This window comes from Takifugu rubripes, chromosome 21 (genome assembly GCF_901000725.2).
Source record: "Takifugu rubripes chromosome 21, fTakRub1.2, whole genome shotgun sequence".
Classification (NCBI taxonomy): Eukaryota; Metazoa; Chordata; class Actinopteri; order Tetraodontiformes; family Tetraodontidae; genus Takifugu; species Takifugu rubripes.
This window is the reverse complement of record NC_042305.1, coordinates 12,940,627-12,967,215: the sequence shown is the minus strand read 5'-3', so window position 1 is coordinate 12,967,215 and position 26,589 is coordinate 12,940,627. Positions and strand designations below refer to the sequence as shown.

The following is a 26,589-nucleotide window of genomic DNA, read 5'->3' as shown; positions in this document are numbered from 1 at the left end:
GCCCAATTGTGTCCAGCGGGCAGACCTTGGGGGGGAGGGGGGGGGGGGGGGGGGACTGCTGCAACACAAAAAAAAAAAAAAAAAAAGAACTCAATCAATCAACAAAACGGTTTTGAGCGAACGGCTCAACTGCAGACAATAAAAGATGCGTTCCGTCAAGACAGCATTTAGTCAGCTGTGGCCCGTGTTGCCATGGAGGAGCCTGACGTATGGAGCCCATACGAGGGGAAGCCTGCAACAAGGCCAAGGGCGGAGGGCCCAAACGGCACCAAGAGGGGGTCAGAGTTGTTCAAGGCAGACAGACAGACAGACAGACAGACAGACAGACAGACAGACAGATAGATAGATAGATAGATAGATAGATAGATAGATAGATAGATAGATAGATAGAGGCCTGTTGTCTGGTGCCCTCCCGGCCTCCCACCCCACCCCCACCCCCACCCGCGCGGTGCCAGCCGACAGGGTGTCTTTAAGACCCAGCGGAACTCGCCGGGAAACCCCGCGGCTTGGCTTGTTTCTACTCCTCCGAGCGTCGGCGAGTTATTTGCGGGGAGGCGCTGTGGCCATTTCGCCACATGAACGCCCGACGAGCGGAGCGGAGCGACATCCGAGTTGTCCGCGGAGAACAGAGAGCCGCCTCGAGGAGCTCCGCGTGCACACGGTCGTCCACAGACTCGCGCGCAAGGACGCACGGCGCGTGGACACGTCCACTCCGATAGACTTCCTCCTCCTCCGCCGTGGAGGAAAAAAAAGGAGAGGGGGGATCAGAGACGGGGCACACGGAACGCAAACTTGCAACTCTCCCATGTGGCACGCAGAGGTTTTAGGATAAGGTACATATTTCCCTTTTCTTCTCTCTTCGGCGTCTCTGTCCGGATAGTTGTGTTTCTATGAAAGTCTTGCTCGGCGAGAAGAGAAGTTTGGTTGTTTGGCTGTCGGCTGAGGAGGAGGAGGAGGAGAAGAGTCGGGTTAAAAGTGGGAGAAGATGGTCCGCAGCGCCGCTTGGAGAAGGAGCTTGCTGTGCGTCCTGGCGCTCAGCCTCGGCTTGGCGTCCCCGCCATGCAAAGCTCGGATTTACACCAACCATTGGGCAGTAAGGATAGGCGGTGGACCCGACGTGGCCGAGCGGATAGCGGAGAAATACGGCTATAGGAACATGGGACAGGTAAGTCCGCTCCATGGAAAGTAAACCTCTCGTTCGTGTGTCATGATGTGGTGTTAATCAACTCTTTGAGAAGGTCGCGTCGCGGTGATCTCGCCGGTCAAACGTCTGAAGTTCAAACCAAAGTGACGAACCGTCTCCCGGATGGTCTGACTTCGTGCTGTCCCGAGTTCTCCACCGTTCAAAGCCATTCGGAAACAAAGAGTCGCCACACGGCGGCACAACAGGTGCCTGCTTCGAGCAGATCATGCTGGGTTTGGAGCTCCCCACAGCCCCCGTGTGCTGCCCGCTTTTGGGTTTCCCATCTAAAGGTCTCACTGCTGATCCAGATGGGTCTGAGGTGCGGGGACGCTTCTCTCCCCCTGGGCTGAGAGTTCCAAACTAAACACGCATTCGAAACGGATGATTGACAGCCCAACGACAGAAGTGTTACATGTGTGTCATGCTTCTCTCCATAAAAACCAAAGATTACCAAACTTGCAAAAAAAAAAAATTAAAATACAGCAGATACATTTGAAAAACATATTAGAATAATCCCAGTCTAAGAATTTAGAATTTACAACTGCAGCAGCCACAAACGACCAACCAAACAAACCAAAAATTACACGTCAGCCTAGAATTGGGCTGACGTGGGGAGGGGGGGTCGGTTCTGTAGGTTGAATTTGTGTGTTGACAGAGTTCAAAGAGAAAATCTGTGTCCCCTCTGAACAAAAGAAATACGAAACACAAACTTGGACCCCACACATACTCTGGAGCATCATGAATGAAATACGTGGTTGGTTCATGCCTGCACTTGCCAGCCCTCAGCGTGAAGACGGCACGGAACAGAGGGGGGCATTCTGACAGGTTGTTGTGGGGTAGCCTAGTCAACAGCTATTGAACCCCCCCCCTCTTCCTCCTCGCCTTATCCAGCCCGCCCACCCACTATACTCCTCAGAGAGACAGCCTTAATGGCCTCGTTTATCCCCTCTCTTTGACAGGAACTAATGTGTAGAGCCCCCCTCCTTCCTTTTCCATACCAGCCCCCAATTGGAATTTCCCAGTGTTGCCCCCAACCCCCACTGTTCGCCCTAATTTCCATCTCAATATGGAGCGTTCATTGGACTTTGACACCTCATAGATGAGGTTTGCTTCACTTCCTGGTTGTGGGGTCATCTGAAAGCTGCTCCTCTGGGAGCGATAAGGGTACGCGCTCTGTCACTGTGAACTTTGACACCTCCGCCGTCACCTGTTGCCTCTTACGCCACATTAGTTAGCAAATGGAGGGCAGATATTTGGGAAGTTGGCTGTTTGACACCGCTGTAAATGCAGTCGCTGCGGGACGCGTTTCTAACCTGAACTTGCTTGGAAGTAAAAGTAATTTGGAAGCGCTTCACACGGGCGTGTTGTGTGCCTAAATGCAGGTTTGAAATCGCGATGGGCGGCTGGCGGAGTGAAAAGGGGGATGGGTGGGGAAAACATGCGACAGAAGGACAATATCGTCTTGACGGGGGTAAGAACGGACAAAGATAACCACACACTGGGAGATGGAAGGAGGAGCGAGCGAAAGAAGGGAGGATAGATGGAGGGATAGATGAAAAGAACTGGCATGGAGTTTCCGAGCACCTCATTGGGGAATTCTGGGTAATCCTCTTAACCATGGAGCCCCCTTTCCAGACCGAGACACTGGTCCAAATTGAGTCAAAATCAGCTGACAAGGCCTCAGGAGCCATGGAGAGTAAGGGTGGTGTTGATCCTCCTGGCCTGCGTGAACTAGAGGTGCTTCCATTGATAACGACTTGTAAAGAAACGCCAAGATAGCTGGGCGCTATCAGAATGTTCGATATTTATGCCAGTAACATCAGCGCTAACGCTCCAGGGCCCAGATTGACTGTGTGGTTCTCCTGCGTCTTTGCTGGGTGGCAGAGATTCGAATGAGGATTGTGACAGTGCAGCCGGTTACAGCTCCGTGTGGCAAAGAAAGAAACCTTTCCACGCTTATCACTTCGCCCCGGTAAGCGTGCGCCGTGCTTCGTGGCTGCGGGGTCTCTGTGGCGTCCCAGATATGCTGAAGTGAAACTGATGTGTGGTAAACCGCTGCAGACTCAGCAAAAGGTTGCCAACGCTGCATCCCTCTTCTCTCGGTCAGTCCAGCCAGCGGAAGTCCGGTAATATTGACAAATGCTTTATCCGAGGCGCAGCATAAATATTTAAAATGGGACCGCGAGAGCAGCAAGACAAATAAAATGTTCAGATCTGGACTATACAGTAAATCCAACACGCTCCTGAATGACGGCTATGCTAAGAATGAAAAGCAATCGCTATCTGTGATGCGTGTGCGTCACTTTGAAGCACTTTCTGGAGATAAATACCTGATGCCAGAGTGGGTAGAGTAGATTGTAGAGTACAGTAGCAGCAGCTGTTGACAGACGTAAACATAATCTACCCCACCGCGGCAGCCTGTGACCCAGAATGTTGTTTATAGTCAACATCATTTTCATCTCTATTCAGATGCTCTTTAATCGTTTCTTTAAGGTGGATGGAGAAAAACGATCTCATTTTATTCATTTCTGTGTCTGGATCTTTACCAGCAGTTAGGGAAGAGCTTCCTGCCTTAATAGCTGAGATCTTGCTCATATTAAATGAGGATTGGCGGCGCGATATGTTGAGACCTGTTTACACTATGAGAAGCATTCCCAGTGCTTCACAGCAGCACCTTTACAAGGCAGGAGAATGCTCCTTAGTCCGATTACTAATTGTGTGGCGAGGTGATTCAGCAACACCGCCGCTTTCGGGTATCTAATTTTATTATTCTGGATGTTGCAGAATGTGTGTAAGTGCGTGTGTGCTGAGCTGAAAGCTGATCTAATGGGCTCTGGGGAGCCGGAGCCCAACCGTGGATCAGTGACATACCATCAGATCCTTGGCAGCCATGACGGTCTGATCATTTGAGGCACTATGTGGTCTTTATCAATTATTAAAACTAATCACCGACCTGCAGCCAGTCTGTTACTCGCTCACCATTAGACTTTTAATTCTTGGGGCTGTTTTGAAAATGTTCAGACTCGACACGCATCTAAATATGACTTCAGACCCCATCTGACACGACCTCCACCACCGCTCACTTAAAGCGATGGTCACTCACATGGCCCACTGGGCGTGTGGACGGAACGAAGCCTCTCGCGGCGCCTGTGGAGTCGGAGGAACGTTGACTCGATAACCAAGAATAGAAAGTCAAAACAAATGTGGAAGGTTTTGTCGAAGGTAATAATTGTTTCTGTGTTCTGCAGATCGGCGATCTCAAAGACCACTATCACTTCTTCCATAGTAGGACCATCAAAAGGTCGACCCTGTCCAGCCGTGGGCGTCACAGCTTCATCTCCATGGAGCCCAAGGTGAGACTCTTGACCTTCCTTTGAGTCTGTGAATTTCAATGGTACTTATCCAGCCTAGAAGGCAGGATAATGCACAACTATCCTAATAATCCAAGATAAGTCAGAGTTCTCATACTTTTCCAGGATACCCGGGGGTATTGAGTGACCCGGGTTTGCTCGCTGCTCGTGGAGGTCACTCGTTTGCCTCCCTGTGTAATATTTACACTGTAGCTGGAGGGGTCATTTACTTTAAGGTGTACTGATTGATCGTGTTAAACTATTTTCACGATATATTCTAAGTGTATTTTTATTAGTGGCCGCCCTGAAAATACTTTGTGCAGACTTCAGGCGCTTGTTTGTGGATGTGCTGGAATGTAGAAATAACTGCCCTCGGCTTCCATCCCGTAGTCTGGCACACATGCAAACCACACATTAATTTGAAGATTTGAAGGGCAATTATTGGGTTGAAGATGCTGCAGCCGTTGTGGATGACTCGACAGCAGCGAATGTGGTTTACTTTCTGATTAAAATTGTTTTTTCAATGACAGTTGCCTGATTTACTTGTATTTCATGACGTTTTAAACTTGCGCTGGTTCAGAAATTGCACATTTAGATGTATAAAGTGCAGTATTGACCCGTTGTTGTTGACTCATCTTTTCTCTTTCTTTTTAGAAGACTTTGCGTTAGTGTCTGACAGTCTATTATTACAGAAAATATTATATTGCTGGAATATTTTGCTAACGCTCACAACTTCAGTACAACAGTGATAAATGAGGGTAGCTGTCCTAAATATTATTTCCAAAGTGACGAATGGCTGTTAAATAGGGAGGATAAAACATCTCTTAATATTTTCCTTGAAGAAGAAAAAAAAAAAAAAGCAAACGCAGCTCTTGCCAGCATTTCATTTACACTCCTGGATCTCAGAAGTTGTACAAAACACAACTGGCTCAGCTGAAAGTTGCCGAGTGGGAGATTTGAGTTTGGACAGTTTGACCTCCTGGCCGACGCAGGGTGCGCGTCATCCTGGTGCTTTCTTTATAATGCTTGTTATCTGTCTCGTATCTGTCACTGTCAATGATTTGGAAATGATTTGGAGTTTGGAAATGGAGCAGTGCTGCAGCTGCTGGGGAGCGTTTTGATTGGCCGGGTCTCGGAGGTTTTGTGCATCAATCATACAGAACTGCAAGCTTACGTTATTCAGCTTTTTGGTAATCCTACAAAAATGAAAGCCTACCCGCGATCTGATACACGGCCAGCGTTGATCCAGCATGGTGCCGCACAGCGCCAGAGTTCATCGGGACGGTTTTCAATCCAACCGACCCGGCCCGCACGCTCCTTTGGTTCTGTCACTCTCTTGGGCCGGGCAATGAATCGCAAAGAAGCTTTATGTCCTGATGCCAACCAGTGGAGGGACCGAGGTTTCAGAAGAGTGGATCAGGGAGGAGAGGTTGAGGACAGAAAAGTGAAAAGAAGCCATTGTCAAAAGAGGAGAGCGAAGACAAACCGAGAAGAGAAGGGGGAAAGAGGGAGGATGGATCAGAAAATCCAAATAAAGACAAGAGCGGCTCTGTTCAGCGTAATCTGCAGACCTGTCTGTGGGTTTTGGATCCACTCGATGGCTAGTTTGGCACCGGCTCGGTCTGGCACGCCGCTAATGATGTTTTGCAATCAGGTTTTATAATAATGACAGCTGTGTGTGTGTCTGTGTGAGTCAGATGGGCGTAGCGGTGCCATGAAAGACGCACCCTACCATCCACAGTATTTATTGGCATGCTTATTACCATGGTGATGCAGCCCAGCACATATTATTGCTTAATGGCATCTGCCAAACTGCAGTGTCACTTGCCTCTCGGGCCAAAGGCTACTTTTCCCTCCAGGCTGTCAGATGACTCTGCCAAGGCGCTCGGCCCAGGAGGAGCACAAACATGTCTTCGCTGCATCCTTTGGCTTTAGTCAGTTTTTACAGAAACCATTGTTTGGGTTTTTTTTAAGCTGTTACATTTACAGAACTTGGTGCAATCGTATGTTTGTTTTTTTCCTGCCTTTTACATGTCGCAGTCCCCGTAAACACAAATTCCAAAGTTGAAACTGATGTGACGGTTTAAATGGTGCGGACAAACCTGCACCTCTACACTGCTGAGCTGATGTGGACTCATGACTCAAGTAAATTGGGAGTTCCAGAAACATTTGGATGGGTTTTGTGGAAGGATTCTTTTTGGGTTTGTTTCTTGGCCGGAGCTGTGCAGTGATATTAGCTTTTGTTGTGAAAGAGTGTAGCCATGCTTCATTTCAAACGGACTCCCAGTCATTTTAAGCTCTCTGGAAAAGCAGAACCAGGGTTCTGTAGTGGATCATTTCCACAGCTTTGAAAGTATCGCAAGGCCCCGAGCTTCAGTTATTTTAGTGTTGTTTTCCAACAACTGAAGCTCGGTGCCATGATGTCAGATTGCCTCACAGGGTGCCTGCTTGTTTGGGATCTGCTGGTGGATGTAAATGGGAACTTTCTTGTGTAAACATGCCATTTGGAGCACTGTACTAGAATATGGACTTTAAACAGAATATGCTGTACATGGACAGCATTACTATAGTAACAGACAACGTTACAGGTACACGGTTGTTCAGGTCACCTGGCAGAACCTAGGCCAGAATAACTGGCGTGTTCTCGGGTGTTCTTAGATGCAAATGTGATGCAAAATCTGTCTGAGCACGGCGGTGATGGGATTTGGCAGAGAAAAGTTGTGCTCGGTCTCTAAACTTTTCGGTGTTGTCGGAGGATTGTTCTGGGTGTTTTGCTGCATTAGTCTTTCACAACCCTTTTAAAAAAAAATGCTGCTTTTGGCTCTTTAACCTCAACCTCAAAACACCATCTCCAAAACACAGCAGTGAAAGCAGATCAATTTGTTCCCATTTGTTCTATGGAAATGAACTCTTCCCCAGTTTCCCCTGGTTACTGACCCAGCCAGTGACGGCCACCTGCAAACCCTTACACAGAGAAGGGAGAAAGGGGGAGGAGGGAGAGGACTGGAGTGGAAGAGAGAGAGGGGGGAGAGAGAGAGAAAGGGAAAAAGACAACCGGTGTCAGTAAAAAGTGGGCGTCTGTGGAGAGGAAGACCCGACACGCTGCGAAGGGGAGGGGGTGGAGTTGGAGGAAAGGTATGAATGATGCTGGTACAGGTGTTTACAGCTGGAGTTTAAATAGTAGAGCCCATCCTAGAGCCGACCCAGTGCGTCGGAGCCTCCCAGAGAGTTGGCACCGAAACAAAGGCTGTGATACATGAGCCGTTATAGAGGCAATATTGTTGTTTGGACAGAGACGCCCAAACGTGACACAGCTGATCTGGATAACCGGCGGCTGTTACTGTGAATTACTTTTGATGGCGAGGGTGGCGTCAATAACCGAGGAATTTCCTGCAGACATGTGGAACACGCAGCAGACGTCTCATTTTTAGCATCAAGGATGCAGCTTATGAAATGAATGATTTGACCAGAAATTATAGTTTTTTTTTCTGAATACAAAGAGTCAAATTATTAATGAATGTATATGCAGTATATAATGAGAGCCCTTACACTCGCCTTTATCCCACATTCCGTTAAACTACTGTATCTTATCATAAATCATGACTGCTATCAACCTCAGGGTGCAAGGAGCACACCTGGCTCAAGGTACTACCGGACCCTGACATTATCTATTTATTGGCCTGAAATGCAGTACTAAAATGATGTATTCCCATAATGCACTGCAACGTTTGGTGCACAGATCCAAGCCTGAAAGCACCGGGGAGGAAAAGTGGAGTCTAAACACATGAGCTTTGGAGACCAGCACAATAATGACAAATGAGGGTAGTTGTCCTAACTGTTATTTCCAAATGATGAATCAATATGGAGGATAGAACATCTTAATGATATTTTCCTTTGAGGAAAAAGGAGAAACTGGCTCAGTTTTCAGAGATTTAACTGTAAAGGTGCCAAGTGGGAGATGCAAATATTTGTATCAGAAGCGGCCTGGCTGCTGTGTTACAGGTACTGAAATGAAATCATCCCATGATGCATTGCCACAGACGGTGCACAGATCCAAATCTGCGAGCACTGAGCAGGGAGAGTGGAGTCTAAACACTTAAGCTTTTAAGACCAGTTAGAGTGTGTCTGCGCCTCTGTGTGTGTGTGTGTGTGTGTGTGTGTGTGGATGGGAGGGGGCAGCGTTGTTACCTTCAGATTTGAATATACTCTCCTCAAATTTGTTTTTAACGGCCTTCGATACGATCGTATAAGAAGTCGGTGCTATGTGTGAGACGGAAAATGTTTTCCAGCCAATCAGTATTTCGATACTTGCTGTAACCTCCTGGTCTGAACTGCTACTGACTACAACCCAAGTAGCCGCGCAGCCTGGTCCATCCTCATACCTGCATTTGTTTCATTGTCTCTTGTGATCAAACTATTATATGAGTCTCCTGACACCTGAGGAGGAGGAGGGCTCCCTTGCTTTCACTTTATCATTAAATCCTCCTCTTAGTAATAAGAAAAACACCACTTATTACCCATTTCTCGGGGAGGTGTCGAACGGGTGCTGAAAGGCAACCAGCACAACCCGTATAACGGTGGCGATGATGAGCTAGCTTATAGCTGCAGCATTTGTAAGTGAGCGGGAGGATTTGGCAGTAAGTCACGTCTTGACAGAAAGCCAGTGGTGGATAAGGGTTAGGGTGATGTGCTTCCAGGGTTGTGTTCAGGTGAGAGGTCTGGCTGCAGAGTATCTGGACGTATCGGAGCCAGAATTCCCCAGCGGTGACCCAGGTGGGGGCAAAAGCACTCGAAGCTGTAGGAGGATTTAATGGTTAATGATGACGGTGACGCTAAAAATCAAGGAAAAGGTTAAAAAGGGCAGCATTTATGCGTTTCGTTCCCTATCAAAGACTACAAGTCCAGTCTATGATAAAAGTGTGCATGGCTGTGTTGCTTTGAGTCTAATGGTGCGAGTAAATTGTCCCTTCGAAGCCAAATCTGATCAGAACTGGAGTGAAATGAGCTGAGCCCTGTGCTGATGCCTCATTTTGGTTTACTCTCTTTATATCGGATATTCTGTTCTTTGAACCAGAGGTGTGAATTCTTTATTAAATTACACCACCCGAGGCATTGTTTTCTTCTTCTTTCCTCATTAAGCCTGGACAGCTTCATACTTCAGTTATTAAATCAGTGTTATTTATACGATCAGTCCTCCTCTTCTTTCTCGCTGTCTCTTGCTCCATCTTGCTATTAGTTTTAACTCCCTCATTCTTCCCAGCTTTCCTCTTTTTTTATTGCCCCTGGTGGTGCTTGTGTCCTTCATTCTCTCCTCCTTTCTTGTCCTGTTGCATCTCACTGCAACTCTCAGGAAAGTCTGAGTGCATGACACCCGATAATCGCTCGGCAGCGTTTCCTGCCAGCTTTTTTTTTTTTTTTTTTTCTTGCTCCCTGTCTGCTCGAGTTGTCCTGATGTGAAGAAATCCTACTTGAATCTGTTTAAATTTGGACCTTGTTCACCAAAAGCCATTTGATGTATCCCTACTTTTTTGGGGGGCAGTAATTTCAAAGGTAGACGGGCTAAATTTGTGCAGACAGCAGAGGTGGGGTAAAGAATCCAGGAATTAGATCAAATTATTCATCGCCGTCACACATGTTCCCCCCATGTGCTGTGTTACCTTTGTGTCTGCACATGTGGTCGTTCTGGAGCGGCCCAGCCTTTCATCGAGGTTTTAGCTTTCAGCCGGGTGAAGTCCTCTGAGTTTAGACAGACTAAACACAAGTTTCCAAGGTTTTTAAAGGACGTGGCCAGAGCCAAGCGCGTGCGTCCAGCCCTCACGTTCACGTCCAACAATGCTGATTTTTGAAAATCGGAAAAATTCCGTCTGAAAACGGAGCGAGGTCCTTGCCAAGGAATGCCTTGAGCCTTAAAGCAGGCTCGTAACGTTTGAGAGATTGATGTTACACATGAGGCGTATATGTCATCGGAGCACATGCGCACGTCGGCCTGTCTTTTTTTTTTTTTTTTTGCACACAGGGTGAAAAGAATTTGAGTGAAAAGTTGCTCTTCCACACTGACCAGGATATCTTGAATATTCCAGGACTCTGGTGATTCCTGTTATCCCTGTTATTTGAAATCTTTTGAGAAAGTTTTTCATTAAAACTTGACACAAAAACAGGACATTTTCTCTTGCCTGATAAAGAAAATTCCACCATCTCTATTTCTGGTGTCATGGAATATGTTTAAAAAAAAAAAAAGATGGTGGGACGGAATAAAAATTTCCACTGTGTATCAAATGAAGCTTTACGCGTTGTGTGACGCACACTCGGGTTGTGTCTGCGTGTGTCTCAGGTGGAGTGGATCCAGCAGCAGGTGGTGAAGAGGAGGATCAAGAGGGATTACAAGCCGGCCCCGCCCCGCTCCCTGTCAAGCCCCGCCCACATCAGTCCCGCCCAGGGCAACATCTTCTATAATGATGCCAAGTGGAGCAGTATGTGGTACATTGTGAGTGCACGTCCTATCAGGGAATCTCTGTTTCCCTTTGCCTATTCGCAGCATTTCACTGAAACCCAACAAATGTCCCACACGCTCACAATTATCACGTCGCTTTAAGGGCCTTTTTCATCTCAGAGGCCCGTGCCCACATTTAGTGAGGTTGTAGGTCAAAGGTCATTGGAGGTCTTAGCAGGATCCTGATGACTGCACATTCAATGAGGGAGCCGTGTGTGTGTTTTGGACCTTCTTTGGGTTTAAAAGAGGTAGTTTATATTTGAAACATTTTTCATTTTGCTGCATTGCAAAATCTTTCCACTGAGATTTGCAGCGGTGCGTTTGCGTGCTCATGCTCTCGTATGTGCACACTCACTAACGAAGACACATTAACGTTATTTTACACAGATCTGCAGGCTTATCGTGAGTGTTTGCACACACCCTCAGATCGTTGCTCCTTTAGTTTGCATGGGAGTAGTTCGTTGAACGTCCTCAGATCTGTCGATCATTAACCTCCTATAGATAATACCCAATACTTTGACCAGAGGATTTAAACAGATTTTTTTTAGCCTGAAACCAGAACTCTTTGAACCTTGTGCGCTAAGGCTCATGCAGAAATCAAGAACATTCCCCCAGTTGATAAATTGACATTTTCACTTGATTTAAGTAGATAAATGAAAAAACCCAAATCATCTGTTACCTTTTTGCAACCCGGACTCACCTTTCTTTTCCTCGTTTCCACCATGGTCTCTCCAGCACTGCAACGATGACGTTCATAACTGCCAGTCAGACATGAACATCGTGGGCGCCTGGAAGAGGGGCTTCACGGGTAAAAATGTGGTTGTGACCATACTAGATGACGGCATCGAAAGAAACCACCCGGACCTCCTTCAGAACTACGTGAGTGTGTATGTATGCATGTGCGCTCTGGACACGACCGGGATTGTGTGAGAGCTGTGAATCCTCAGATAGTCATCAGTCAAATTAAATTTAACCGCGAGATATATCTTAAACTATTTATAGAATAGAATCAAACCTCCAGGACTTGAAGTCAAACCCAGAGATGATGATTAGTGTGCCTTTGGTTGCATAGTAGTTGGCAACTTTGTCAACACTTTATTAACTGTTGTTAAAAAAACCCTCCCAACTCTGCTATGTTTACTTAAACTTTGCAGAGCTTGATTTGACCTCAACAGTCATGCCTTGAATGTGCACCCACAGGCGACTGAGACCAGATCATTTGAGCAACTTCTCATCCTCAGGCGGCTAAAGAGGTCATCAATCAGCTGTGCAGATAAAATGATTTACTCTTTGTTTGACAAGGCCGGCGTCCCTGTTATTAGCTACTCTTATTGCTGGAATTGTTTATGCCGAAGGCCGTCCACAGCTGCAGCTCCAGTTAGCTCTGATTGCATTCGATTTGCGAAACTGTCATGAGTGATGCTAATGTGAACTGTTTGATTGGATTAGAGGAGCTTTTGGCATTCCACAGGTCTATTGCATATGTCACCTACAAATGGCTCCTGTCGGGCGTCCTTTTCTAATGAATTTACCTTTTGGATGTTTCCTCTGTTCTGATAATGATTACACTCTGTCATTTTGAGATTTCTCTGCTTTTGCATTTTCTCCAGGACCCTCAGGCCAGTTACGATGTCAACGGCAACGACATGGATCCCATGCCGCGATACGATGCGAGCAACGAGAACAAGTAAGGACGAAAATCCATCCTGCATCAAAGAGAGCTGTAATTTAAAGCCAAAGTTAAATTTAGGATGTGGCTTTAGTGTCTGGAAGCAACGGTCTGCCAAGCGCTCTTGCATCCGTGACTTCCTGATTGATTGTTTCCAGAAGCTCTGTGTTGTGCTCTGCTGGTATTTAGCTGCGTCTCGACATTGTTGTGGGTGCAACAAGTGACATTAGTGGTTTGATTGTGACATTCGTGGCCACACTGTGGTTTCTGTGATGGGAAGCGTTGGTGTGTGTTTGTGTGTGTGTGTGTGTGTTTGGTGGGGGGGGGCAGCAGGAGAGAAGCAGCCTCGCTTGTCTCGCTTGGCACTTGTTTAGCGCCCGTTTGGCGTTGATATGTGTGTGCACGTGTGCTTTAAAGGTGGCGCAATCCTGGCGGAATCCTGCGTCTTATGCAGACTCCAGTCACGTGTGTTGAATATTTTTAACTTTCTGTCTTACTGCAGGAAATCACTGGTAGGCGTTATCACGTGGAGGGAAGAGTTAAACAAAAACACCTGGCACGCCGTTAAACTTTGTCTTGGTTAGCAGCTGAAATGACATGATGTCTGGATTTTTAGGCAGAGGAAGTCACATCAGCTAATCGTGTTTGAAGCATCTCTGGAGTCGCACATGTGGGTATATGTTGCACAGCAACATCTGTCCACAGGTCACTTGGGCCCACATGTTTTTTTAAACTAGAATTGCAGTCGGACAAGCAACAATACAAGGTTACATAATACCATTGTAGGTTGCCTTATGATCAACGGCCTCGGCCTCGATCCATGAAAGATCAAGGGTCCCTCCACAGTCCCTCTGGAAAATCACTAGAATTTAATCATCTGTTCCCTGGCCCGTTATCAACATGTTCTGAAGATTTCATTAAAATCCGTTCATAACTTTCCGAGTTATTTTGCTAACAGGCGGACAGATAAACATTGGCTATCACATTACCTCCTTGGCAGGGGTAATGCCAAGCACTGACGAGCTTATCTGCTCGAATTCCCAAAGGTTTTTATTTTTTTTATTCTTTCAACTCTCCTTTCACTTAAATTCCTCCTTACAGGTTCACTGTATCAGACTGAGGGTACAAGCCGTTTTGGAGACGTCATGGCAGGGCAGCGGTGGGCACGAGGGTGCAAACTCAAACCTACACAGCATATGAGGAAGGATGAGTTGTTAGTTGGTGTTGCAGCCGTTCCCTCTATTATCCCTTGCAAAAACTTTGGCTGAAACACAGAGAAATCCCTGAGTGACTGTGACACAGATGTGTTGAAAAACTACCACTGCAGCCAAACACGAAGACTGGAATCAGGCCAGACAGACAATTTTATGGATTAGCAGACTGTTGAAGCATTTTGGGAAAGGGAGCCAAGCCAGCGGTTTATTAACTGTGGTTAAAAAAAAAAAAAAGGCTTTTTTTCCACCATTTTGTTTGATTTTTTTTTTTGGGGGGTTTTCGCGGTGAATTAAAAGAGCTAAGAAAGAAAATGTTTTGAAAGTGTGGACAGCAGATGCAGACTGTAATGGCAAACATGTTCCATTTGGTAAGAAATTGGAAGGTTTCTAGGTGGTTTGGTTTGACAGCACATCCAACATCTGTTGGATCTGGATCTGGACGTCAGTCCGGATTAGTTTTTCTACTCCTGAATCAGTTTTGTCAAAGTAGGAGATTCAGAGTTGAGTGAGTCTGGGCTCACGTGCAAACCTATCCAGGCCAGCTGCCCAGTACGGATGTTGCCCTAAAATGTACCAAAACTGTCAAGTCTCAGGATGGATTTCTTTTAAGCCTTTGATCAGGTTGTCCAGTCAATAAATGTTCACCTGAAAGCTGTAGGTCGGTATTTTTCTCACAGTAAGTGCTTCCCTGCACTGTGAATCGTCCCAAGATCTTCTCGGGGGGGGGGATAATAGATGCAGGGTTTCCATGGTAGCGGTCAGATTTTTTTTCCATGGGTGTCTCGATGCAGGTGTTCCCTGTATGTGGTGCGTGCTGATTCTGATGATGGTGTTTTAGGGAGGCGGCGTTTGTTTATGCCGGCTGCTGACCCAGGCTGATTGTCACCACTGCAGTTACTGGTAGAATGTTACCTCGCTGTGTGGGTGTGCTAGAATATCCACAAATGTGTTGAGCAGAGGTGATTAAAGGATCACTGATATCTGCAGCGGTTAATGCGCCAGGCTGCGTGCGCCTCTGTTGGCTGCGAACGCCGAACTTGATTGTTGCGACATCAGGAACGTCCCCGTTTTCTCAAGAATTGCAAAAATATTGACAGAAGTTGCAATGTTTTAAATACAAGGCATCAGTCGGTCATCCGTGAGAATCATCAGTGAAACGTGGATCGTAAATTCCACCTCTGGCCGATGTGTGAATTGTAAAAGTGTTTTTTTTCCTGCTCTTTCCACAGACACGGGACACGTTGTGCAGGAGAAGTTGCTGCATCGGCAAACAATTCACATTGCATTGTGGGAATTGCCTATAATGCCAGAATAGGAGGTAAGTTGTTCTGGGGTGTCTTGGAGGTTTGTTTTTAATGGAACCATGTCATCACTGGACTGATGCTGAGCATCCATCTGGGCTGGATGTACTTCAGACTACTTCAGAAACCTCCCGATAATCCCAGTGAATCCACTTTCCTTACTTGTCCACTCTTGATGTCAGACTTCTTCCACTAGTTTAGACGAAAAGCTGATGTTGTCAAGTGACTTGAACATTGGCTCCATGTAGAAAAAGGCTGATTGCTGGCAGGAGCTGCTACAAATGCTAAAATGCTAAATGGCAGCGAAAGAGTTGACATCAGATCTGACCAAAAAAAGAAACAGTTGTTGCTTTATATGAATTATACGCATACATTCCAGCTCAGCAACCTTGTCCACTGTGAAACAGTCACACTACCCTGAACATACTTGTTTATGTTTGCATTCATCGACTCTAATGATGTGTTCTGTCTCTGTCTTCCAGGTGTGCGAATGCTGGATGGAGATGTCACCGATATGGTGGAAGCCAAGTCTCTGAGCCTTCACCCGCAGCACATCGACATCTACAGTGCCAGCTGGGGGCCGGACGATGACGGGAAGACCGTGGACGGGCCAGCATCCCTGGCCAGACAGGCCTTTGAGAATGGCATCCGCCTGGTGAGCATGTGCACGCGGGCGGGCACGATGAGACAGAAACAAGTCCAGCCGAACATATCGTTCATTGCTCGGCTGGTATGCAGATGCTAAGGGGGGGGAGACGCACAAATGTGATGTGCGATTCAAGCATATCTATATGCTCCACAGGCCGACCCGGTGGTTTCTACCTGCAGAGATGAGGGATCAGCGTTGTATTAGCATAGATTCATTTACATATTCATAGATCATTTTGCATATTGAAAAGGCGCGTCTGTGACGCTCCATGAGTGGAGTGAGGAGGCTAAATTTCCCAGCTAAGAGGGGCGAAGTCACTTACTGGATGTGTTTAAAACACACATGGACACAGACGCAGCCCGTGCTGCTACTGGTTTTCTTCTACAGAGAACATGAAGAGCGCAGAAAGAGAAAGTGTTGCATGTTACCGGGGGGGGGGGGGGGAATGGAGTGAGTGAACGAGTGTTTGTTCCTGACAGATTAGCCTTTTATGTCGACAGAGCTGGAGCTGATATCTGAGCGTGGCTACACACGACCTTTCGCTGCCGCACGTTTGTATCCGAGTCAGGGTGGCAGGCTGGCGAGCGCGGCGCCGTGTCTGAAGCGTTTATCACAGATGAGGCGTCACGGAAACCACTCACAGCTGTGGAACAGTTTCTATTCTGGCTGGTGCTGCTCTATGTGAAGGGGGAGTTCAGTCTTGGTGCCCCACAGGCCTAAAAACCGAGACTTAAGCTTGTTGCTCAGACCTGATGTGCAGCCCTGTGTTTGGAGGATTCCGTACCACCTTTCATCTTGTATTTCTGGGTGTGTGATTTACTGTTTCGGTCAGATTGCTGACTGCTGGCTGAACTTTGCCTTCGCTTGACGGCCGGTCTTCATCAGCGTCGTGTGTTAAGCTCCGCCTGTTTAGATCATTTCTAAAGAACTTTGCTTCATTTCTGGAAACGCAGTGAATAATCGCAGTCGTTTGGCCTGGAATCAGGGTAGAGCGATACATATGGAATAACTGGGACGTATATCTCATGCTGAGCTGAGTTTTTCCACAAATCACTTGCTAGAAATGTCTCCATGTTCCTCACCCACAGAGAATGTTGGACAAATTCTGTTCAGTTTGGAGTTTAGATGAATGAGACGTCTTTCTGCGATACTTAGTCTGGCCTCACCGCGCTGCTCACTTTCACGTTTGTGTACAATTCCTTCGATTTCAACAGTGGCTCTTTGCGGTTTTTTGGTTCTTTTTCTGTCTTTCCTAAAATACAGAGCGCTCCACACTTCAAACTTACAAATGTAAAAAAAAAAAAAATCTGCTTGAGCAAGCGGCTGTGCTAGGCACCAAAATGGAAACCTAATTAGACAGCTTTGGGTGTAGTTACATTAAACGGGATGAGAATCGGTAAAGGGCTTCTCGTAAACAAATGCCTTTTTCCCCCCTCAGGAGCACGAAATATTGACTCGCTGTGTTAAAGACGACGATAAGTGAATTCAGATCAGATTACATTACAGCTGCTGGAAACCTTAATCCTCATCATTGCGACACACGCCGCTGCCGCTCCTGTTACATTTTGGACCAATAAGGCGCGGTGGTCTGGCCAGCAGCGGTGAGACAGATGTGCAGCCGCTTACTGGAACCTCTCTGCATCTTTTCTTGTCAGGGGAGGAAGGGCCGAGGCTCCATTTTCGTGTGGGCTTCAGGTAACGGCGGGCGCAGCAGGGACCATTGCTCCTGCGACGGTTACACCAACTCCATCTACACCATCTCCATCTCCAGCACGGCCGAGAGCGGACGCAAGCCGTGGTACCTGGAGGAGTGCTCCTCCACGCTGACCACCACCTACAGCAGCGGGGAGAACTACGACCGCAAGATTGTAAGAGTGTGTGCCTGTGCGTGCGTGCGTGCGTGCGTGCGTGCGTGTGTGCGTGCGTGCGTGCGCGCGTGTGTCTGTGATGCAGCCATTCACCAGAACAGATGCCATCTCTCAGCCCAAGCCAAGTCATTCCATTTCTCTCACACCATCGGCAAAATTATCTGATGGTTTCCAGACTTTTTTCTCGCTGTTGTTGGCGTTGATTTGGTCTTGTGTAATGGGCTGTGACACTATGAGCTAGTTTGACTGGAACCGTCTTGCTACATTCCCCATATTGATGCTACACCCTAACACAATGTTTATCGTTTCCTTCTGGCTTAATATACACACAGTAGGATGTGTGTCTTTATTGGTCCTATTTACTGGAGCCAATACTTTGATTTTCTCTCGTGTGTGTGTGTGTCTTTGCTGCTTTAGGGTTAAGAATTTGTTGTGGGGTTAGGGTTAGCATTACATCAATGGGGTGCGTGTTTTCCCAGAGAATGGTGGAATATCAACAATATACCGCACAAACAACATATAGGACATGCTTTATATACCTTGTGTAATTGATTCTTTGAGTTCCTGGGGTAGCCAATCATTTGTGTCTTGGGTTTGTGTGTGTGCTTTATCCACATTTTGGCATCAAAGCTGGAATGTGTGTTTCAGGTGTGCCTAAATCCTTGTGATCCCCAAATCCCCTCTGTTCATTCATCTTCCTCCCTCTCCTGCTGCTTCCTGCTGCCATCGCCATTTTCTCCTCTTTCTCAAACTCCAACCCCTGTTTTTATTGCCTGTTTTCTCCTGCCGCCCTCTCATCCCTCTCTTCCGGCATCTGTGACTCCTCTCTCTTCTGTTTACAGATCACAACGGACCTGCGACACCGCTGCACAGACAGTCACACAGGGACATCAGCGTCAGCTCCAATGGCTGCTGCTATTATTGCCCTGGCCCTGGAGGCAAAGTAAGATCCACTTAACCTCCTCTTGTTGCTCTCTTGCTTGCCTTTCAATGCCCTCTGGATTTGTTCTCGCATCTTGCTCAGCAGTAATACGTATGAAATAATGTACGTGTTATATCACATGTATGAGCTGACGCTATCACACTATAGTGATATCAAAATAAGAGTGCTGCCATGTTTTGGTATTATGGTGTGAAAACGCATTTCTTAAGTGAGGTTTGCTCTGTTTTGGATGCTCTCCCTGGTGGGCAGCTGGAGAACTGCATGTTTCCAGACCTCCTGCTGTCTTCCCTCAGGTGCAGAATGTGGTGGTGCCTCACAATCGTTGTAAAGGTTTCAGGAAGGAAGCTGCTTGTGTACAGAAAGCTGTTTTCAGACAGCAATGCACCAAAGAGTCTACAACTCGTCAGTCAGTGTGCCCACTATTGCTGTGGCTGAAACGCAGCCGTTCAGTGTTTTATCCTTTTATGTGGCCACTGCAGCACATATCAGCATCTCTGCTGCATCGGGGAATAAAGGTTAAGCAAGAAAAGTAGTATTGCAGCCGTCCTGACAGAAACTTCCACACACTTGGCTGAACTGGGCTTTCCCCCGATCGCCACACGTTGAGCCGCTCACTTGATGGAGGTCACTTCGTTTAACCCGGATAATCCAATCCAGCACAAAATATTCTCCGGTTCCAGGCAGAACCGGGCGCGTAAACCTGTTCCGGTAACAAGATTATCACGCTCTGCCAACTGCCATCTTCTCCTCTGGTGGCCATCGCGTCCTCCTTGACATGCTAACTGTGCCTCCAGTAGCGTCAGGGAGGCCTTTTCTCCTCCTCCAAACACACTTCACTTTTATCTGTTACTGTCACCCCCCCACTGTAATCTCACATTGCTGCCCTGAAATAAGGTATCATAGGGTGTTGAAATGTTTTCCGTCTTTGGCTCTTACTGCTGCTTCCTGGTTTTTCATCCATAATTAGCTTTTGGAGATGCACCAGTAAACCCACGTTTGACTCCAGACCCAGTGATCTGACTGGGCTGGTTTTTCCCCAGTATGCGAGCTACTCTATTAATTAGTATTGGCTTGTTTATGAGACGGTTGTTGCGGCCCAGATAACGACGCCAAAACCACTTTTAATTAATGACCTTAAAACATTCATGGAACCATAATGACAGGGTAGCGGCTTGACATTCAATATTGATTGCGACATTAATTTACTTTTTATAGTATTTCTGAGTGCCACCAACCTTTTGATCATTATTTAGAGCACTTAACATTTCATATCCAGCCAGATCTGATCAGCATGAGCCAAGCGACAGAAAATATATCTCTCCTGCACATGTGACACCTGCAGCGCGGCTAATAACCTGGTGACCGTTCTAGGCGCTATCTGAGCTTCTACCGAAGACACCTCTGTCTTTTGTGGAGCGTCGCACCAGCAGATCGACATTCTGCTCCCGAGCGAACGTGCGGGAAGTTTATTTTTAATAAAAGATGCATTGATCTGCACAGAAGTGGTTGGCGATGGGCGATGACTTTAAGGTGACGGCAGCTGATGTGTGACGACGACACCAGGCTCATTCTAGTCCTGGACGCCATCATATCAATGCATCTTCCTAAAATTAGGAATCTTTGAACGTTGGTTAGCATGCCCTTAATGGTTTTAGGTCGGCCGATATGGAGTGCAGATGTTGAGGGACGTGATGGGAAGGGAATGGAGCATCTGGTCGGCATATGAGATTGAAAGGGAATCCCAGGAAACTTAGTGACCCACTTCTTCCTGGTTTTTCTCTCTCTAATGTAGCATTTTTGACATCAAAGAAGCAGAGACACATGGCTGCCATCTCGTAATGGATCTCACATGAGATCTGGGAGGCGAGGGCCCAGTGATCGGGCGCTCCATTTAGGTCTCTCTGGCATGTTCCCTCGCAGCTTCATGACCTTTTCCATGTTTTGCATTTCGCTCTCTTTCTTCCTTTCTAAGCTTTATTCAGCTTCCTGTCATCGCCGCTGTCCACTTTATCAGCGCGGATGTACAGATTAAATGTATTTTTCTGCTCGGCAACGCGAGCATTCCTGCCAGATTTCTGTTCACCCTCCATCAGTTACGACATCCTCCTCGGAGGTTCTGCTACACGCTAAATTAATAAATGTGTTTTTGCCTGTTTTGTGCGCTCTCTTCTTTTAGTTCTCTTCTAACATGGAGAGATGTTCAGCACATCATAGTGAAGACCTCCAAAGCCGGACATCTCAGCGCGCCTGACTGGAAGACCAACGCCGCTGGCTATAATGGTACAAACACACATTTTAGCTTTCCTAAACTCTCTGAGCGGCTGCACTTCACTTTTATTTATTTTGGCTTTGAAGCGCTAAATATTCTATGGGCATTTCCTCAGCAGAGAAAATGAAGCTGCATTTCTGATTAATAGCGATATGTTAGTCTGATACGGAGGGTTTCGTGTTCCTGTTGAGATTGGTTCTTTAAGCATTCTTCTGTGCCAGCCGCCGGGGGTCAGGGTCTGCGTGCTGGTCGCCTTGTTGTCTGACTTTGCGACTGTCTGCTGAAGCGTGCGTGCATACCTGCATCTGTGCGTGTGCGAGTGAAAGAATGAAAACTCGGGGTCAGTCGGGCTGCAGGCCCAGTGTGTCTGGAGACTGTCCAGGTTTTTCAAAGAGGAACTAAAGAGAAACAGAATGAGGACGGTGGGGGCAACAGAAGTATGGAAGGAATTTGTGTTTCTGCTGCTCAACTAAATAAATGATTTTTTTTTTTTTTTTTGTCAACTGTGGACAAAAACTAAATGTGAATAAGAATTTTGTCATATCCTGTCGCCATTTCCTGCAGTCAGCCACCTGTACGGCTTCGGCCTAATGGACGCGGAGGCGATGGTGAAGGAGGCGGAGCGATGGAAGCAAGTTCCTGCTCAGCACGTCTGTGTCGAGAGCGCAGACCGCCAAATCAGGTAGGAACCATGCATTGGTTCAGGTTCAGTGGGGGGGGGACCTATAATTACCCCAACATCCTATTCCTAGTCAACCGAAATAATAAATAAATGTAGGGCTCTGGAATCATCACTGCGTTGCCAGTTTCCTCTACCACACCCTTGGATTTGCCCTCATATTTCCTGCAGTTATAATTCTAGAACTATACATTTCTTAGTCTCCTGCTGCTCTCATACAGGAATCGGATGCTGCCTGATGTCCAGACCATGAATGGCTTTCTGACTTTTTTCTCTGTTTCCTTTATTTCCCTGGTGTTTTATGCACAGACATGTGGTTGAGGCCGCCGTTGTGCAAGCCGTACCTTGATAGGGGCCAAGCATTAGTTCTGGCAGGGTGGTTCTCACATAAGACCTTTTCCACACACATACACACACGCACACACACACACGGAGCCAAGGCTTCACAGCTTGTTATTCTTGATGCAGCTGGAAGCCTGAGCGCTGTTCTGTGTGGGGCTGGCTGGCTGGCTGATCCCGGGCTCTCTCCACTGGTTTGCTTTCAGCCCAAGTCTCGGTGGCCAGCGACCGCAGCATTGTCAGTGTCATTCTGTCTGTTCTGCTCCAGCGCACAAGTCGGCCCATAACGGGGGCTTATGGGAAGCCCGGCTTATGCTAGAGGGAGTCACCCCATAGACATGCTGCACGCGTTATCTTCTGGAGAGGTTTCCGCTGCCGTTGCGTCAAAGTGCGCGCAGTTCCTTTTCGATGCAAGTAGCTTTTCGAGCTGTTCGCAGCGGTCGGTGCCTGGCGGCTGAAGCCTCGTTTACAAACAGAATACAGAGTCCATCCGGGCCAAATAACAGGCTTGCAAATAGGCAGTCGTCGGGAAACAAAAGGCTTTGTTTGGTTTTTGGAAGCCAGGCAAAGAATCGTGAAAGTTTCCGCGAAGCACTGTTTGAAAACAGAGCTTGTGATTGTGCGGTTGTTGTTTTTGTTATGGGGGGGGTGATTGTGTTTTTGGGAGTGTTTCTACGTGTGCTGCAGGCTCCCGAGCTACTACGTGAGTGGACTACCTCATAGTTGTGCTCCAGCACACACACACACACACACACACACACACACACACACACACACCACACACACACACACACACACACACACACACACACACACCCCTCCCCCCTCCCTGGCTGGCCTCTCTTATGGTGTTTGATTTGGTAATGGGTGTTCCGCGTTGTTCGCCTCACTCCACTTGAAGCGCACACCAGGAGAACTTCTGAGGTGGGTTCACCTCAGAAGTGGATCTGCTCTCCTATGGCCCATGTGTTAACTCATCGCCATCAGACTCGTATTAGTCCCCTCACCTTTCAGAACGCTGACTCTTTACACTCTCCTCTACGTCACCCTAGAAGCTCTTAAGCATGACTCCCTTCAAAACTAAGAAGATAGTCAGTGATGTGTGGCAATATGATGAATTTTAAATTCATTTTAGCTGTGTTAATACTAAAAAAACAAGTCTCTAATACAAAATGACGCATAATGTGGCTCACCACGAGAATGTTTTAGGATTTGCTATTATTTACTATTAGATAGTAGGTGACTTTATTGCCAAATATGTAGACCCGACTACATTAATCACAGTGAAACAACAATTTTTATCACGTTGTATTTAATTTGGCCAGACTGTCAGAACGGCTGTGGGTTTACACAGCACCTTATTAGGAAATCAACTAACTTGGCTTTGTCCGGTCCCTGAACCCAACACCAAATATTGAATGTGAGACCTATGAGAGCTACTGATCCTCACCAGAAATGATCCCTATTACAAATACAAACCCGTCAAATTAGCATCACAAAATTGCTCTTTAAGAAGCTTTTTTTTTTTTTCTTTTCTCATCACATGTACTTTTGTTACCCCTCCTGTCTCAGAACTATCCGCCCAGAACACGTGGTCCGGTCTGTGTACAAGGCCACGGGATGCACCGATAACCCCAACCACGTGATCTACCTGGAGCATGTGGTCGTACGAATAACAATAACACACCCCCGCCGTGGTGACCTGTCAATCAACCTGACCTCCCCCTCAGGGACCAAGTCTCAGCTGCTCGCCAACAGGTACATGATGGATACCGGTTCTACGGTGTTTAGACACTCAATTGAGTTGCATTTATTCCTACTTGAGTTGTGCCCTCTCGGATGTTTGTGCGTGTAGGTTGTTCGATCACTCCATGGAGGGATTTAAGAACTGGGAGTTTATGACCACCCACTGCTGGGGCGAGAAGGCAGCAGGCGATTGGGTCCTGGAGATCTACGACTCACCTTCTCAACTGCGAAGCCAGAAAGTACCAGGTAGGTAGTGAGATTGTTATTGCTTTTAGTTTTTTTGGTTTCTTTCATTTGATTGAGGTTCTTGTGCGTACCATACAGTTTTAATCCTGCATTACTTATGAAGCTGAGAGTATCAGGATTTAAAGTAGGAGGTTGTGACTGTTTCTTTTTTTTGAGGGGAACAAAATCCATCATGTTATATCCATCAAATGCACTATTTTAAAGAATCAGACACACAAAAAGGTTGACTAACAAGGCTTGCTGTGGATCTTCTACAATCTCCTCAGGCAAACTGAAGGAGTGGTCGCTGGTGCTGTATGGCACCTCTGTGCACCCGTACATCCTGCGAAGTGAAAAGACCCGCTCTGCAGAAATAATGACGCACACCAACGAGGAGTTCACAGAGGAGTACAACGGTATGTGATAAATCTCCACACGCGTAGCCACTGTCGCAGCTTTCCAGAGTACAACCATCTTTTTGGAAGCTTCCGTTTCGCTGCTGCAGGTAAAATCATTAAAGGTTGCCTTTGTAGGACCCTGCGATCCAGAGTGCAACGAGCGTGGCTGTGAAGGTCCTGGACCCCATCACTGCATCAACTGCCTCCATTATTTCCTCAAGTTCAAAAACAACACCAGGTCAGAGGGTGATAATTAATCACTCAACACGTTTATATGGCACTTGCAAAACCCAATTATTCCCATTATAACTGGACATCAAGTTAGTCTGACTAATATCAGTCTTCTTTACCAGATTAAGACACCTAGATAGTGATTGGACATCAACATTTGTGCACATGCTCCACCATGCTCACATTGGCATGTGACCCTGGAATAAAAAAAATTGACCCAGAGAGATGGTGTGAATGATATCTAGATCAGGCACGTGTACATTACGTATGAGACGAATGTGCAATTATCCATCTCGCTGTTGTTAAAAATGTCAGTCTGCCACCGGACGTCAGTGATTTATTCATTGCGTGACGTAATATGTCGACAGAAAGAAGGGGCCGCATTAACCCACTGAAAAGACTCATATCGCCACCTAGCGTTGAGGAGGAGGCGGTCAGTTATGCAACTTAGTCTCAGTCTAATTTTGAACATGGCTCAATTAAACTGTGAATGTAAACATTCTGAGTGCGGAGGAGTGTTACAGAACGTCGGACAAGTTCGGTGTTTCAGCTGTGTTTAATGGTTAGAAAAGAACGGCGGTACCAGTTGGATGCTGCCTTTCTTCTATGACTACATGACACGTCGGTTAGTGATTCATAAAAACGGATACCGTCAGTCATATCGTGTTCCACCTCTTCCTTCCTCCTGTTAAGTGTGTGTGTTTGTGTGTGTGTGTGTGTGCGCGCGCCCTTAAGATCCCATTAGGTTCAAAGTCTGCTCTAATTGCCTTTGTGTCTGTGGGTCTCTGCACTAATAAAAGACAAACCAATGAAGGTGCATGAGATGTGCAAGCTTTGGATGTTCCTTATCATTAGCCCACTTTAGGGGTGTGTTGCCCTTTTCTGCCGCCACAGGGAGCAATTGATGAATGAGGACCAGGGGAGTTGAGAGAGGAAGGAGGGATGCTGGTGGTGGTGTTTAATGTTGAGATAATTACATGGCTACATCTGTGTTTGATGCTCGAGACTCGCCCAAAGACGGCGCAGGTCTTTGAAACCCGACTAAACCCGTCTCTGCAGCTGTGGCGTTTGTTAGATGTTCACTGATTTATTGAGAACGTGTCCAGGTTCTCTATTTGTTCCCGTCTCAACAGAAACCATCTCGTTTAACCCTGACCTGAGCAACTTGCAGAATGTATTTGTCCCGACAATCGGCACCATTGATTTTATAGAAAGAAAAAGTTCTCCCCTTATTTCTATATTATACTGTGATTTCACATCTCTATAATCCTAAATGCTGACATCTTGCTTGGCTGTGTGGTCTGGAAACGGCTGGTCTGTGGTCCAGTTCCTGCTACTTTTTTTTTTTTCTATTCTTTTTTGTGACTTGCATAAATATTTCCGCATGGCAGAGAAGAGTCAAGGTAAGGGTGGAGGAGGAGGAGGTGGCAGCCTGTACATAAACATGCATTAATGTTGGGTTTCTTGGCAGAAGGCCACAGTATGTGAATATTATGTTATATGTGTGTGTGTGTGTGTGTGTGTTTGCATGTACTGTGATGGAGGGCTGTGAAGTTGTCTGACAGATGGTTGCGCCTGTTTGGCATCCACATACACACACACACACACACACACTTCTGTACAGTTTATCAACTGCTTTTGATGTTTCCCCCTCTCCTCTCTCTTTAATTTCCTTCCTCGCCAGGACCTGCGTGTCTGAGTGCCCCAGCGGCTTTTTCCGCGACGATAAGAAGCGCTGCAAGAAGTGCTCGTCGGTGTGCGAGACCTGCGTCGGCAGCCGCAGCGACCAGTGCACGTCGTGCCGGGCTGGTTACCATCTGAGCGAGGGCACCAACATGTGTGTGAGCAGCTGTGCTGAGAGCTCCTACCTCGACCACGGTACGTTTTCGTGTCATTTTGAGGTTTTGTACCATTTTTAACCCTAAATTAAGACTCGGTTCACTGCTGCCTGCCCACGCTCGAGCTCTCCAAGCCTGGAGCCTGACATGAAAATAACATCAAGGCTGGATTCAAGGAAGGAAACGGTGGAGCCTGG

General features: G+C 46.9%; 1 protein-coding gene across 2 annotated transcripts in view; it reads left to right on the top strand.

The window, feature by feature from the left end:
* The first annotated feature begins 506 nt into the window (after window positions 1–506).
* Window positions 507–26,589, top strand: part of pcsk5b (proprotein convertase subtilisin/kexin type 5b) — a 32,462-nt gene continuing 6,379 nt past the window's right edge. Inside the window, exons 1-16 of one of the 2 annotated variants that reach the window (XM_029829296.1) lie at window positions 507–1,165; window positions 4,432–4,536; window positions 10,865–11,017; window positions 11,759–11,902; window positions 12,634–12,710; window positions 15,136–15,224; window positions 15,690–15,862; window positions 17,512–17,724; window positions 18,567–18,667; window positions 20,844–20,947; window positions 21,501–21,618; window positions 23,527–23,712; window positions 23,810–23,946; window positions 24,213–24,341; window positions 24,459–24,561; window positions 26,239–26,432. In XM_029829296.1, coding sequence (XP_029685156.1) covers window positions 986–1,165; window positions 4,432–4,536; window positions 10,865–11,017; window positions 11,759–11,902; window positions 12,634–12,710; window positions 15,136–15,224; window positions 15,690–15,862; window positions 17,512–17,724; window positions 18,567–18,667; window positions 20,844–20,947; window positions 21,501–21,618; window positions 23,527–23,712; window positions 23,810–23,946; window positions 24,213–24,341; window positions 24,459–24,561; window positions 26,239–26,432 — 2,206 coding nt within the window. In that variant the 5' untranslated portion in view covers window positions 507–985. The remainder of the gene's footprint in view (window positions 1,166–4,431; window positions 4,537–10,864; window positions 11,018–11,758; window positions 11,903–12,633; window positions 12,711–15,135; window positions 15,225–15,689; window positions 15,863–17,511; window positions 17,725–18,566; window positions 18,668–20,843; window positions 20,948–21,500; window positions 21,619–23,526; window positions 23,713–23,809; window positions 23,947–24,212; window positions 24,342–24,458; window positions 24,562–26,238; window positions 26,433–26,589) is intronic. The other variant, XM_029829295.1, reaches the window with a different exon arrangement.